Raw genomic sequence first — 12,537 nt, 5'->3', positions numbered from 1 at the left:
CCTTCCAAAGTCTCACAGTTTAGTCTGTCACCCAGAAGTGGGTAAATACAATATCAAAGATAACCTCCAAGGACCACCCCTGGAAGAAGCGCACACTATTGGTTTCATGTTCCCTCTTAGTCGCCAGCTCACTAACACCCACAAGTGGTAGGAAGTCTAGCCCAGCTGAGTGCCTAGGAAAAGAAGGAAACAGGTTTTGTGAACTGCTTTCATTACCTACTACAATCAGCATAGAGAAACGTAGAATGCAAAATGTCTCCTTTCCTGCCTTCTGTGATTCTTTAGAATAATTTCCAGGGCTCATATCTGAGTTACTACATTCCTCTGCTTTTTGCACCAAGTCATCAGAAAATCTTCTAGGGCTCCTCTTGTCATGGTTCACCTTTCAGTGGATGCTCTACCATAAGATGTTGACAAGCTGCCATGGCATGAGCTGCTTTCCAAATATAACAGAAATATCCTGTCTGGGACTTCTAAAAGAATATTATAGCACCACTCTACCTGGCGACCGAGTGGAGATTAAAGGCAGTAATCTCATAATCATATTAAGTTACAGCCCATTATGACCAGACTCATTTATTGATCTTTTCAGGCAACAGGGAAAGCATTGTGCTGTTGATAAGATAGGCCAGAAAGGGCGAAAAGTAAGACCTGTCCTTTCCCTTTCCTTTTTTAACACAAAGCATACCAGGAGTCTTGCGTGTGGAACCTATTCAAGTAATTTGTCAACAACATAGCTTTGAACTTTGTTCTATGATAGAGTACATTTTCTGTCATTTCTTTCAGACCTTTTTTTTCCTGAGGGAACTATCACATCACAATAGGTTAGGGTGAAAAGCAAATCGTACAGTATGACGAGTAGATACCTGACAAAGCTAGCACATATGAATTCTAGAAATTTCACTCCTCACCATAGTCTTAGGGTCCCAATGATAGCATGTACATTATGAAAAAAGAAAACATTAGTGCCTGAGATATAGTACTCTGGGTAAAATGCCTGCCTTGTGTGCAACCTACCTGGGTTTGATTCCGGGCACCATATATGGCTATATGGACATATGATCTCAAGGGCACCATCGGGATTAATGCCTTAGCACAGGGCCAGGAGTAAGACATGAGCACAGCTTGGGATCCTGCACCCCCCCCACACACACAAAAAAAATAAAAGAATAGAAAACATTGAAGAATTCAACAATTCAGGAACATGTGTACAATTATCCAGATCTTATATAGTCACTCTAGTAGGATTACAAGCAACACTGTGTACTTGTCAAGTTGGGGAACAGTGGAATCAAATGTATAAACTTGTATCCCCACCCTGTTTTATTTTACTTTTAAGTGAAAGGCCAGGGAGTTGAGTATAGCATTGGAAAGGGGCTTTATCCCTTTGTAGTCATTCAGAAATTCAAGCTATTGTCACTTTAGGCAAAGTTTAGATCTTGTTGAGTTCTACTTTTCTCATCAGTGAAATGGAATGATAGTATCTCATAGGACTACTGTAAAAAACATGATAGTTTAAAAAGTGCTTGTCTTATAGAAAATGTTCAATAAAAGTTGTTCTCCCGCTAATGTTTGGGCTTAAAATTAATAAATACATAGATATATATCCCCTGACCAGTATATTTTCAATACACCAATGTGCTAAACATCAGTATTAGGAGCATATGGCTGGTTATTTTGAAGAGACTCTCTGGCATATTCAAACATTTTCTGAAGGATCCCTGTTACCTCATTGATTTTTCTCTTCCCCTTTATTGACTATGTTTGTAATGTGTCAGAGCCAGTCAGGGAAGTGCCAGAAAGACTCAAAAGCATATTTTAGGTGCCATTTTCTGCATGAGGTTCACAATATCAGGCAGGAAACCCTCCCCATAACAACAAAAACAACAAAAAGTGAAACAGCAATGTCTTCTTCACCTGCAAGTTTATTATGCAGATTCATAATTAATATGCAGATTCATTCATTAGAGTGATCTAATAGAGATTTGCTGATTAAGAACAGAGGCTATAGAATTTCTCTCCCCTTAGCACTGTCACTCTGTGGCACTTTTATAGAAACTGGAGGTTTCTTTCAACCTTTAATATCCCAAACATTTCTGTTTCCTCCCTACAAACCCCACTTCTCTCACCTGAAAAATCAGCCCTTTTATTAAATGTTCTGTCTCATCTTATAAATTGAATTATTTGCATGGGGGTGTGAGGCAGAGAGTAATGAAAGAAACTTAACTCACTTCTGGGGATGTTAAGAAATGACTCCCTGGATTCTCTCCCTGGCCCCCCCATCCCTCACATTTTCTTTCTCCTGCTTCATCTCTGCTTCTCTGGCCCATGACTGCCTTGAAGGACCACTGACCCTGAGCAGAGAAGGTATTGCTGATGAGACCAGGGAGTCCTGTTGCTGGGTTTTCTGGTCTACATGGAGAGAGTCCCATGATTATTAGTTGATACTTTGTCAACTCAGTCATGGAGATAGTGTGCACTTCCTCATTCCCTTACTCATACTCTTCTGTCGGATTCATTTAGCTTAGTCCCCTTGTTCTGCCTCTTTTGCACTAGAACAGCTGTAGTTCTTATTAGGGTTCTTGTCCTAGTGAGCCCCATTCATAAGTCTTCCTTGAAGGTGGCAAGTATGGGCAATCTGTAGCTACCTGCAAAAAAAAAAAATGCCTTGTAGAAAATTATTTGCAGACTCCTTTTCAAGAGAGAAGTGGCTAGATGTTTTGTTGTTTCCACTCATTTTTCAGAAACATTCTGAATGCTGAGAGAGAGAGGAGGGAGGAGGAGAGAGAGAGAGAGAGAGAGAGAGAGAGAGAGAGAGAGAGAGAGAGAGAGAGTGTATGTGTGTGTGTGTGTAAGTGTGTGTGTAAAAATTGAGCTCAGGGTCCAGAATCAGATTGGCCTGCCCAGGCATGATGATGCTCTTGCTCTCCCTAGTGGTGCTGCAATGGAAAGTCAGCTCCTCTGCTGCTCACCTGCATCTTTCCCCCAGGTATATTTAAGGACCGTGCCAGGCTGGCCTTTCTTATGCACTTTAGCATAAAGTGTCACAGTTATGCCTCTTGCAGGTGGACAGGAATTGAAGATTCTCCCACCTCTACCCCATCAGCAGTCCACTGCCTCTTCCCTCCGGTTTTCTCTTTTCCCCTAGTGATTCACCTTGAATTATGAGTAAATTGAATAAGCAAACTAGTGAAATGCTTTGGCCACCTCCGAAGACCTAGGAAGATCTCTATTGCAACAGAGCAGCCGAGAGACACTGAATGCAGACAAAGTAGCTCATTGTTAGTGAGGAAGCATGAGACTCTCCTACCCCACCTTCCTTCCTGCCAGAGAACTCGGGAACAGCAAGAACCTGAGGAGGAGGCCATAATGAGGGTTGTTGAGAAGGATGCCACTGATTAGACGGCTGGTAGATATTTTTTTAAAATCAGATTCATGGACCAATAACAGATACAGAAGTTGTTTTTTAAAGAGTTCTCTATCCTCAACAGTTTGTTCCTCTGGAAGAGCAATTCGGTCCTTGACCCTAAAGGAAAAACCCACCCCAAAACCAGGAAAAGCTAAGGACAAATGGTCTCACTCTGATTCCTTCTGGCTTCGGCAGAGTTTACTGGATCTGACCAGCTCGCTCTGCCCTGGATATGTGTTGAATAGTTCTCCAAGTAAACTTGATGAGCTGAGTCAGCAGGGTAGACGGTGCATGGAGAAGGTTCTTTCTGCTCCCTGGAGACTTGTGGATTAATACCGCAGACTTTCTGTCTCCCTGATCATTCAGAGCTTCCTCATCAGTCCATCTCTGAATGCATAGTCAAAGATGGGGCCTGTGCGCCTGTGTTTTAGCTTCACTGAAAACCTTTTAAGGAGTTCATGCAACTCCCTTGTCTTTGTTTACACGGGATACTATAATAAAATTCCATAGACTGGAAGGATTCAACAACAAAAGTTTACTTCTCACCGTTCCAGAGTCTGGGACATTCGGGATGGAGGTGTTTGGCTCATTCAGTTCCTGCTGAGGAATTTTTGGGGGTGTAACGACCACAACCCAGCATTGCTCAGGGAACAACCACAGCCATCATGGTGGTGCTGGGGAAGGAAGAACAGGTCATGCAATCCCAAGGATTGAAATAGGGGATCCTGGTCCCTGGTGAGGACTCTTGACTTACTTTGAAAGCAGCTACATTTCTGCTGTGTCCACAGATGGTGGAAGGAGAGAGCACACTAGTCTCCTCCGAGGGCATCAGCCCATCAGAAGCTTCTTTCTAAGACCTCACCTCGATTGAAATGCTTCCAAAGTCCCACCTCCTGCTCCCATCTCATTAAGGCTTATGACTTCAAGTGTGGGGAAGGACACAAATATCAAACTGCTGGAGGGTAAAGCCTGATTTCCAAGGACAAATATCCCATCCCTATTCACATTCACACATTGTCCATCTCTATCAGACAAGAAACTTGGAGAGAACGATGCATTTTTTTTTTTTTGCTTTTTCTTGTGGTGCTACAAATACATAGTTTTGTGTTCTCTTGTCCTAAGAAGATGCAGTCTTCAAAATAATATAGTTGTATGTGTGCTGTAAACCCTGGTAAGAGTCTAGCATCTTTTGTTAATTTACATGCATGTATTTTATAGATTTTTACTTTTTATTTAAGTACATACACAGAAAAGTATACGTATAGCAATGGGACCAAGGTTGAGAAATAGGATTACCTGTGGCCCAGCACCTTTTCCAGTCTCAGGGAAACCAACTCCTTGATGGCTATCAGTATAAAATGATGGTTCTAGGTTTTTTGGGTTTGGTTTTGTTTTTTTTTTTTTACTTAGAGAAATGAAATTTATAGTATATGCTTTTATTTGTCTGGTTTTATCACAAAACATAATTTATGTTTCATATAGTTGTTCATCGTTTTAATTAATGTGTAGATTAGGTTCTAGGATCTTTTAATATACTTTTTTTCAGAAGAATTATGGCACTCCCTTTCCACTTGGCGAGTCTCATTTGCTAACAGCTTGCTTCCTCTTCTTTTAACTGACCTCCCTCTTCCTGCCTCATCAGTGTAAGCTTTAAAACAGCAAAGAATTTGAAGACACTGAGAGGTCAGAGACATTATTTAGTTTGGCCAAAACATAGTAAAAGACGCCCAGGCAGATGCTTCCTGCAGAGCAACCCCTGGCAGGGCTGCCAAAGTACTATAAATGTCTCTGTGCAGTCACCTGAATGTGTTTGTCCAATGAGTTGTTTTTTTTTTCTTCTTAGGTGTACCTGAAGCTGAAGTCACTTGGTACAGGAATAAAAGCAAACTGGGCTCTCCTCTCCATCTGCATGAGGGGTCCTTGCTGCTCACGGACGTGTCGTTCTCCCATCAGGGCTTGTACACTTGCAGGGCGGCCAATCTCCATGGAGAGCTGATTGAGAACACCCAGCTACTGATCCTAGGTAAACTCAAGGCTGGCTGCCACAGGGGCAGGCCTCTTTGCGATGACTCTCTACCTGTTTTTTTCTCTTCCCTGATTCCATCAAATACGCACTGGTAAAATCAAGGGCCAGAAACATAATACAGGGATGAAGATGCTTGCTTTATATATGACTAATCCCAGTTCTATTCCCAGCACTGTGTATGGTCTCCTGTGCACTACAAGAGTAATCCCTAAGTAGAGAGCCAGAAGTAAATACTGAGCACTGCTAGATATAGCTCTAAAACCCAAAACAGTAACAGATAAATAAATAAATAAATAAATAAACCCATTCTTCTCCCAATTTTAGGCCCTTTCAATGCAAAGAATTGGGAATTAGGGAGAGATCAGTTTGAACTGGGTTCTAGTAGCACTTAGTCTATGACCTTGAATAAAGCTATTCTACTTTACTAAATCTTAGGTTCTTACCTCATGGAGATCTGAAAAACAAAGGATGTCAATATTAGAAATCAGGGAAGTAGTCAAACAGAGCTGCAACTTCCTCTTTCCACATTAAGACCCTCTTTGAAAAGCAGAGGAAAATTACAGATGACCACCTCCAGAAAAATTCATACATGCAAATTTGTTATGCAATTTCAGCATATGTATTACCTAGTCCACCTAGAATCCACATCTGCTGCCATCCCCTCTCTATCTCTTTGCCTTAGTCCATCCAGGAAACTATTAACAAAATTCCACAAAATAATATCTTATGCTCAACAGAAAATTGTTTTCCTGCTTCTAGCAGTACGTAGCTCAGTGTGTCAGCATGATCCAGATCTTTATCCAAGTTACAGACCTTTTGCTTTGTCCTCATCTGGCAGAAGGAATGAACCTGCTCTCTGGGGTCCCTTTTTCAATGGCACTTGTCTCAAACATGAGTTTCACCCTCAAGAACAAGTCCTATGCGACCACCTCCCAGTACCATTCCCTGATTTAGTTAAGATTTCAACATGAATTTTGGAGGTGCACAAACATTTAAACCATAATACCTCCCATACATAAAAACCCCTGATTAAAGAGTCTAACACAGTTCTGGCATAAAACTTTTTTTAATAACAGAAATATTTGGGACGCCATCCAACATATAATCTTGCCCAGAGAAGGATTCAACCATCTTGCAAATTATCACCCTTTTTGCTTTCACAAGAGTATTTTCTGTTCTCTTTTCCACTGAAGATTTTTTTTAAAAAAGAGTAAAAAAGAAAAAGGATTGTTTCTGTCATCTTTTAAGCAATTAATTACTAGAGCATATATGGTAGCTTTCTCACCAAGAGAATGTTACTATTGTAGGCTGGGAAAGTGAAAATATGAAAAATACAAGTAATTACATACCATGTATCTATACTCATAGCTACATTGTGGATCTCTTCAAGAAAAATAATTAAACTTTATATTTGTATTTTCACATCTCAACTTGATGGTATTCCATAGCATAAGGTCTCTGACTCTTCTCCACTCAAATTTTAGAAAGGCCCAGATGGATTTTTATCTCACCAGTGGTTGCATAAACTCCCAAACATCTTCAAACACCACAGAAATGAATGCAGGGAAGAATGTCATTTGTTTTGTGTTAGGTTTCACCTGATTGAGCTTCTAAAGTTTGGAGTCCAGAGACTCTTGCCCCACACTGAGTTATGGTACTTACTGATGGGCTTTTTCCTCTTTAGTAACCCTTCCTTGTCACCTCTGCTAACAAAATTGAAAGCCTAGACTATGTATTTGCTACTGTAGCTTTGCCAATGAAGTGTGTACACTCTATGAGCCAGTTCCTGCTGCATTCCAACTCTAATACAGTGTGACGGTGAACATGCTATTTGAAGAGCATAATGTCTTCCTCTTTTAATCAGACTTGATGGGGGGAAATCACCATTTAGACTGCTGTGGTTTTTTTTTTTTAAATCAAAAGTCTTGGTTTGCTAGTCAGAGTTTATTAGGTTTTATAAGTGTTTTATGAATGTAGATGTAATGTCCTTTTTTCTTTCAATCAACCAAAAATACAGCTTTGCTCTTAAAGGAGGGATTTCACAAAGGAAGCTGTTTCATGCCAGTTTTCACTGATTCAAACTGTAATAAGACACTTAAAGCTAAATGAGATAAGTTTTCATTTATTCATATGATCAATGAACAAGTATCATTGAGTATTTAAGGTCCATATAGAGCTTTAGGATAATATAAGATATGACCGCTAAGATAATGTACAGTTTATTTAGAAAGAGCAAATGGGAAAACACAAAAGAAGAAAAACAACTGGAGCCTGAGCAATAATACAGAAGGTAGGGTGCTTGCATTCCATGCAACTGACCCAAGTTTGATCCCCAGCATTCCAGAGTAAGCCCTGAGCAACACTAAGTGTAGCCCAAAGTCCTGTGTTTTATATATATATACATATATATGTATATATATACACACACAAATATATATATATAGAGAGAGAGAATCTTTAAGTATAGGAGGGACTAACATTTGACCAAAGGAGATCAGTGATTTTGAGGAGGGGGTATAATTTTCCCTCTGACTCTTAGGAAAAAAGCAAGGATGTAAAGGCCTTAAGTTTTATATTCTTGAATCAATATTCAGCAATACATTTAAATATTATTGAGGGGGGGCCGGAGCGATAGCACAGCGGGTAGGGCGTTTGCCTTGCACGCGGCCGACCTGGGTTCGATCCCCGGCATCCCATATGGTCCCCCAAGCACTGCCAGGAGCAATTCCTGAGTGCAAAGCCAGGAGTAACCCCTGAGCATCTCTTGGTGTGACCCAAAAAAAAAAAAGCAAAAAAAAAATAAATAAATAAATAAATAAATATTATTGAGGGAATTAAATTAATTTAGCACAGGAGGTAAGATATTTGCCTTGCATATGGTGGACCTCAAATAAATTCCTGGCATTGCATATGGTCCCCTGAGCACTGGCAGTGTTCACTCTGAACACAGAGCCAGGAGTAACCTCTAAACATTGCTGGGTATGATCCACCCCCAAAAAGAAGGGAAGGAGGGAGGAAGGGAAAGAGGGAAGAAGGGAGGGAGGGAGGGATGGAGGGAGGGAGGGAAGGAATTTCAGTTTTCTTGGGAGAATTCATCATAGGGATGAGGTAAGAGAATCTCAGTTTGAATAATCTTCCACCTTGTGTTCCTGAAATCATGGTTTTTCAGATTCTTTATCATTTTGTTTACTTTTTTAGGAAACTTAAATATTTTTTAGTTGTCAATTTATTTTATTTTCTCTATTTTTATAAAGTTGTTCACAATATTACAGTTAATATTCAATCACCAATACCACCACCATTAGACCTTCCCATGATCATATTTCCATCCTGAACCCCAAACCCTGTCCCCAAAGCAGAACTAAAATAATTTATTTTGTATTGCTTGTTATGAATAATCCACTAAAAAAGGAGTCAAAAAAGGTTTCTTAGAGGAAAGTGTTAAGATTGCTATATGTGAAGGTTGTTCAATTTCACACAAGAGCCATTAAGCACTTCTATAAAAGATTAGTAACATGTTGTTAAAGGTTGAGCCTTGGGGTCCAGAGCGATAGCACAGTGGTTAGGACATTTGCCTTGCACAAGACCGACTTGGGTCGATTCCCAGCATCCCATATGGTCCCCCAAGCACTGATAGGAGTAATTCCTGGTATGAGCCAGGAGTAACCCCTATGCAATGCCAGGTATGGCCCAAAAAGAAAAAAATAAAAATTTTAAAAAAGAAAGGTTAAGCCTTGTGTGAATATATATGTGTGCATATATATTTATATATGCACTGTAGCACTGTCATCCCGTTGTTCATCAGTTTGCTTGAGTGGGCACCAGTAATGTCTCCATTGTGAGACTTGTTACTGTTTTTGGCATATCGAATGTGCCACGGGTAGCTTGCCAGGCTCTGCCGTGTAGGCGGGATACTCTCGGTAGCTTGCTGGGCTCTCTAAAAGGGCAGAAGAATCAAACCTGGGTTGGCCACATGCAAGGCAAATGCCCTATCCACTGTGCTATACCTCCAGTCCATATATATATAATATATATACACATGTGTGTATGTATATATATATATATTATCCCTAAGATTTATTACCTTCCCAATCCAATATGGTGTGCTATTCTTGGCATATTGATGGTGTAAAGTATGAGATGTCCAGGAATAGACTCACTCCTAGGTGAGGCTTGTCTGAGCTAGTAGAGAGCGGCTGGGAGCAAGGTAATGATTGTGTTCTGGAGATATTTAGCTGCCAGGCCTGGCTCCATTGGAGAGGGGAGGGACCTCACCCGCTCCCCTCCAGATTGCCCAGAATGAAACAGCCTGGCACAGGGTCCGGTGGCATAGCTATGGCATATCTTCTGTGCTCTCTTCCAAGAGATTTATATTGAGTCTTTAAATCATGGCTGTTAATGAGATTACATGGTGCCACCCTCAACTTATGGGTGTGACTGCCAAGCTACCGGAAAAAAGGGGAGATGGATGGAACTCACTCATTTCTGGTTCCATTGAGCCTGGAATTTTCAGTTACAAGTCCCACATACCTGGGGCTTTATCCTTTTACAGATAAAGAAACGAAAGTGCAAAAGTTACTGAATGACAGAGCCAGTTTCAAGTGAGGCTTCCATAAGCCAAAGCAGGATGTTTTTTACAGTGTCATATAATATTTTAATTATATATTACATTTAAAGTCCATAATTTTAAAACTACCATGCACTGTAGCACTGTCATCCCGTTGTTCATCGATTTGCTCAAGCAGGCACCAGTAACGTCTCATTGTGAAACTTGTTAATACTGTATTTGGCATATCAAATATGCCAGGGGTAGCTTGCCAGGCTCCCAAGATAACTATTATTTTTATGTAAATGGCTTGCAGTCAAAAGAAAAAAGAACGTTGTTGCTGCAGTAAACTCAGGTGTCTTTATGTCTTATTTGCCATCCTCCACAAATACCTAACAAGATCACAAGCACATACCAGGCACAACTTGAACACTGTCAAAATAACCATCAATTTTAAGAGCAAAATTCTTGCTTCTCTCTCCATGCCAATATACTTTTTCTAGGGAAAAAATAGGTGGGAGTTAGCCTGGGGAGTGTGAACTGACTGCTTCAGAAGATGCAGGGAGGGAAGGAATGGGATTCTGCTCGTTTTTTCAAGAGAATTTAGGGAGATATACCATTCAGTTTAATAGATGCTGACTTCTTTATGTCCAGTGAAATTGATAAGCTGTGATACTTCAAATTTTGTTACTTTGTGTTCTGGTGAACTGTAATTCCAGTTGACTTCAGCCCTGATTAATATTTTTTAATAACAATCTCTTTTCTCCTACTGAGGCATAAAAATTTAGATTATAAAGAAAATTTACAACATTACAGCTGGACTTGATTCATCAAAGAAAAGAACATTTCGGCTCTTTTTAATCAAGAAATTTCTGTGCTATATAACTACCTGTAGGTACAATAACAAAATGCTTCCATCTAATAGATATTACAAGGGTTAAATAACAACAGGCTTCAACAGGATGACTATAGATAGCACTGCTGCATAATATTTAGGAAAATAATTAAGAGAATAGACTATTCATTCTCATCACAAGCAAAATAAAAACTCTTTTCTTTTTTATTGTTACTACATGAGAAGATGAACGTAAACTGCATTCATTATCATTTTCCCTCACTATGTGTAGACTATTATGCTGAATGATATATGGAGACTACATGTAAACTATTATGTGTAGACTATTATGCTGAATGACTCAATTTTACACAATTATGTATCTCAGTCATTTCTCAAAACTGGGGGCAGGGAGAATGAAAATTCATCCCAGGACTTTTGCATACATTAGATAATGAAGATGTGTTAGCTTTTTAAAAATTGTTTTTATATATGGTTTCATTTACCTACACACTTACAGGGACCAAATGGTACTAAGGTAGAAAGTGCTTTGTAGTAAAGAACTCTTGAAAGCAAGATGTCTGATTCTCATTACTGACCTTGCTGTTTCAAGGATCAAATATAGGGAAAATTATGTTTAAGTAAAATAATAATAATGACTGCCTTACCCATGTACATACTTCTTACTGTGTACCTCTTTGTCTCCTCTTAACATGGCCTTTATACTTTAACCTGCCTGATTCACTATTTGCCTTCTCACAGATCCCCCTCAAATCCCCACACAGTTGGAAGACATCAGGGCCTTGCTTTCAGCCACTGGACCGAACCTTCCTTCAGTACTGACATCTCCCCTGGGAACACAGCTGGTCCTGGATCCTGGGAATTCTGCTCTCCTTGGTGAGTCCAACCCTCTGGAACATTGGGCAGAAATCCAAGGCTGGACAGGATTTATGGATGGGTGACTGCTTGCAGGTGGGAGGGAGGCAGCAGTAGGGGGGTGGCCAACAGGAAATCACTAAATTGCCTACAGAATCCAGACTCACCAGTGGAAACTTGGCTGACTTTCCATATGAGGTGAGTGCTGTTCTTAGTCTGGACTCTAGCTTGTCTAGATTCCAATGTGGCTCCTTTCCGAATCGTTTTGGGCTACTGCCATGGTCCAGATCCTCTCAATCAGATTCAGTCACTGAACCTTGAGGAAGATACAGCAGTAAAGAACAGCTCCTGTATCTCTTGTCCCCTTGCCAATAGTTCCATGATACTTCCCTATGGCTTCTTCCCACCTAAACTAAAGCTATCGTCAGCTTTCAAAGAGAAACCTGTGAGATCAAACACACACGCGCGCGCGCACACACACAGACACACCCCAAACACAGACAATTTAAGCCAGACTTGTACAAGTTGGCACTAGATCCAACTCAGAAAGACTATTAAGATATGTATTTAAATTATTTCCCTGGGTAACACTTCCTGTGGTCTGTTATTGATAACATTCACAAAGTTATTGCCAACATGGCTGTGTCTCTCTTAGGCAGAATTGTTCAGGGCTTCCAAGTCCAGAGTATCTCACATAAGGATCATGGACATTTCAGAGGATCCTCTAAATACCCATCATGATCTATGGAGTTAGAGATAAATCCATCTACCTTCAGATTTGGGGATGGGGGAATTAGAGACCTACAGAATGGAGAAAACCTTCATGCTAATTCTATGTGACCACA

At 40.3% G+C, this 12,537-nt stretch overlaps 1 protein-coding gene across 2 annotated transcripts in view; it reads left to right on the top strand.

Annotated features, from left to right (window-relative positions):
- Positions 1–12,537, top strand: part of ADAMTSL1 (ADAMTS like 1) — a 488,758-nt gene that overhangs the window by 394,383 nt on the left and 81,838 nt on the right. For both annotated transcript variants that reach the window (XM_055147244.1, XM_004600171.2), the window contains 2 exons: positions 5,253–5,432; positions 11,579–11,713. In XM_055147244.1, the coding sequence (XP_055003219.1) occupies positions 5,253–5,432; positions 11,579–11,713 (315 nt within the window). The remainder of the gene's footprint in view (positions 1–5,252; positions 5,433–11,578; positions 11,714–12,537) is intronic.

Source organism: Sorex araneus, chromosome 1 (assembly GCF_027595985.1).
Source record: "Sorex araneus isolate mSorAra2 chromosome 1, mSorAra2.pri, whole genome shotgun sequence".
In the NCBI taxonomy this organism is placed as follows: Eukaryota; Metazoa; Chordata; class Mammalia; order Eulipotyphla; family Soricidae; genus Sorex; species Sorex araneus.
This window is presented reverse-complemented; position numbering and strand designations above follow the sequence as displayed.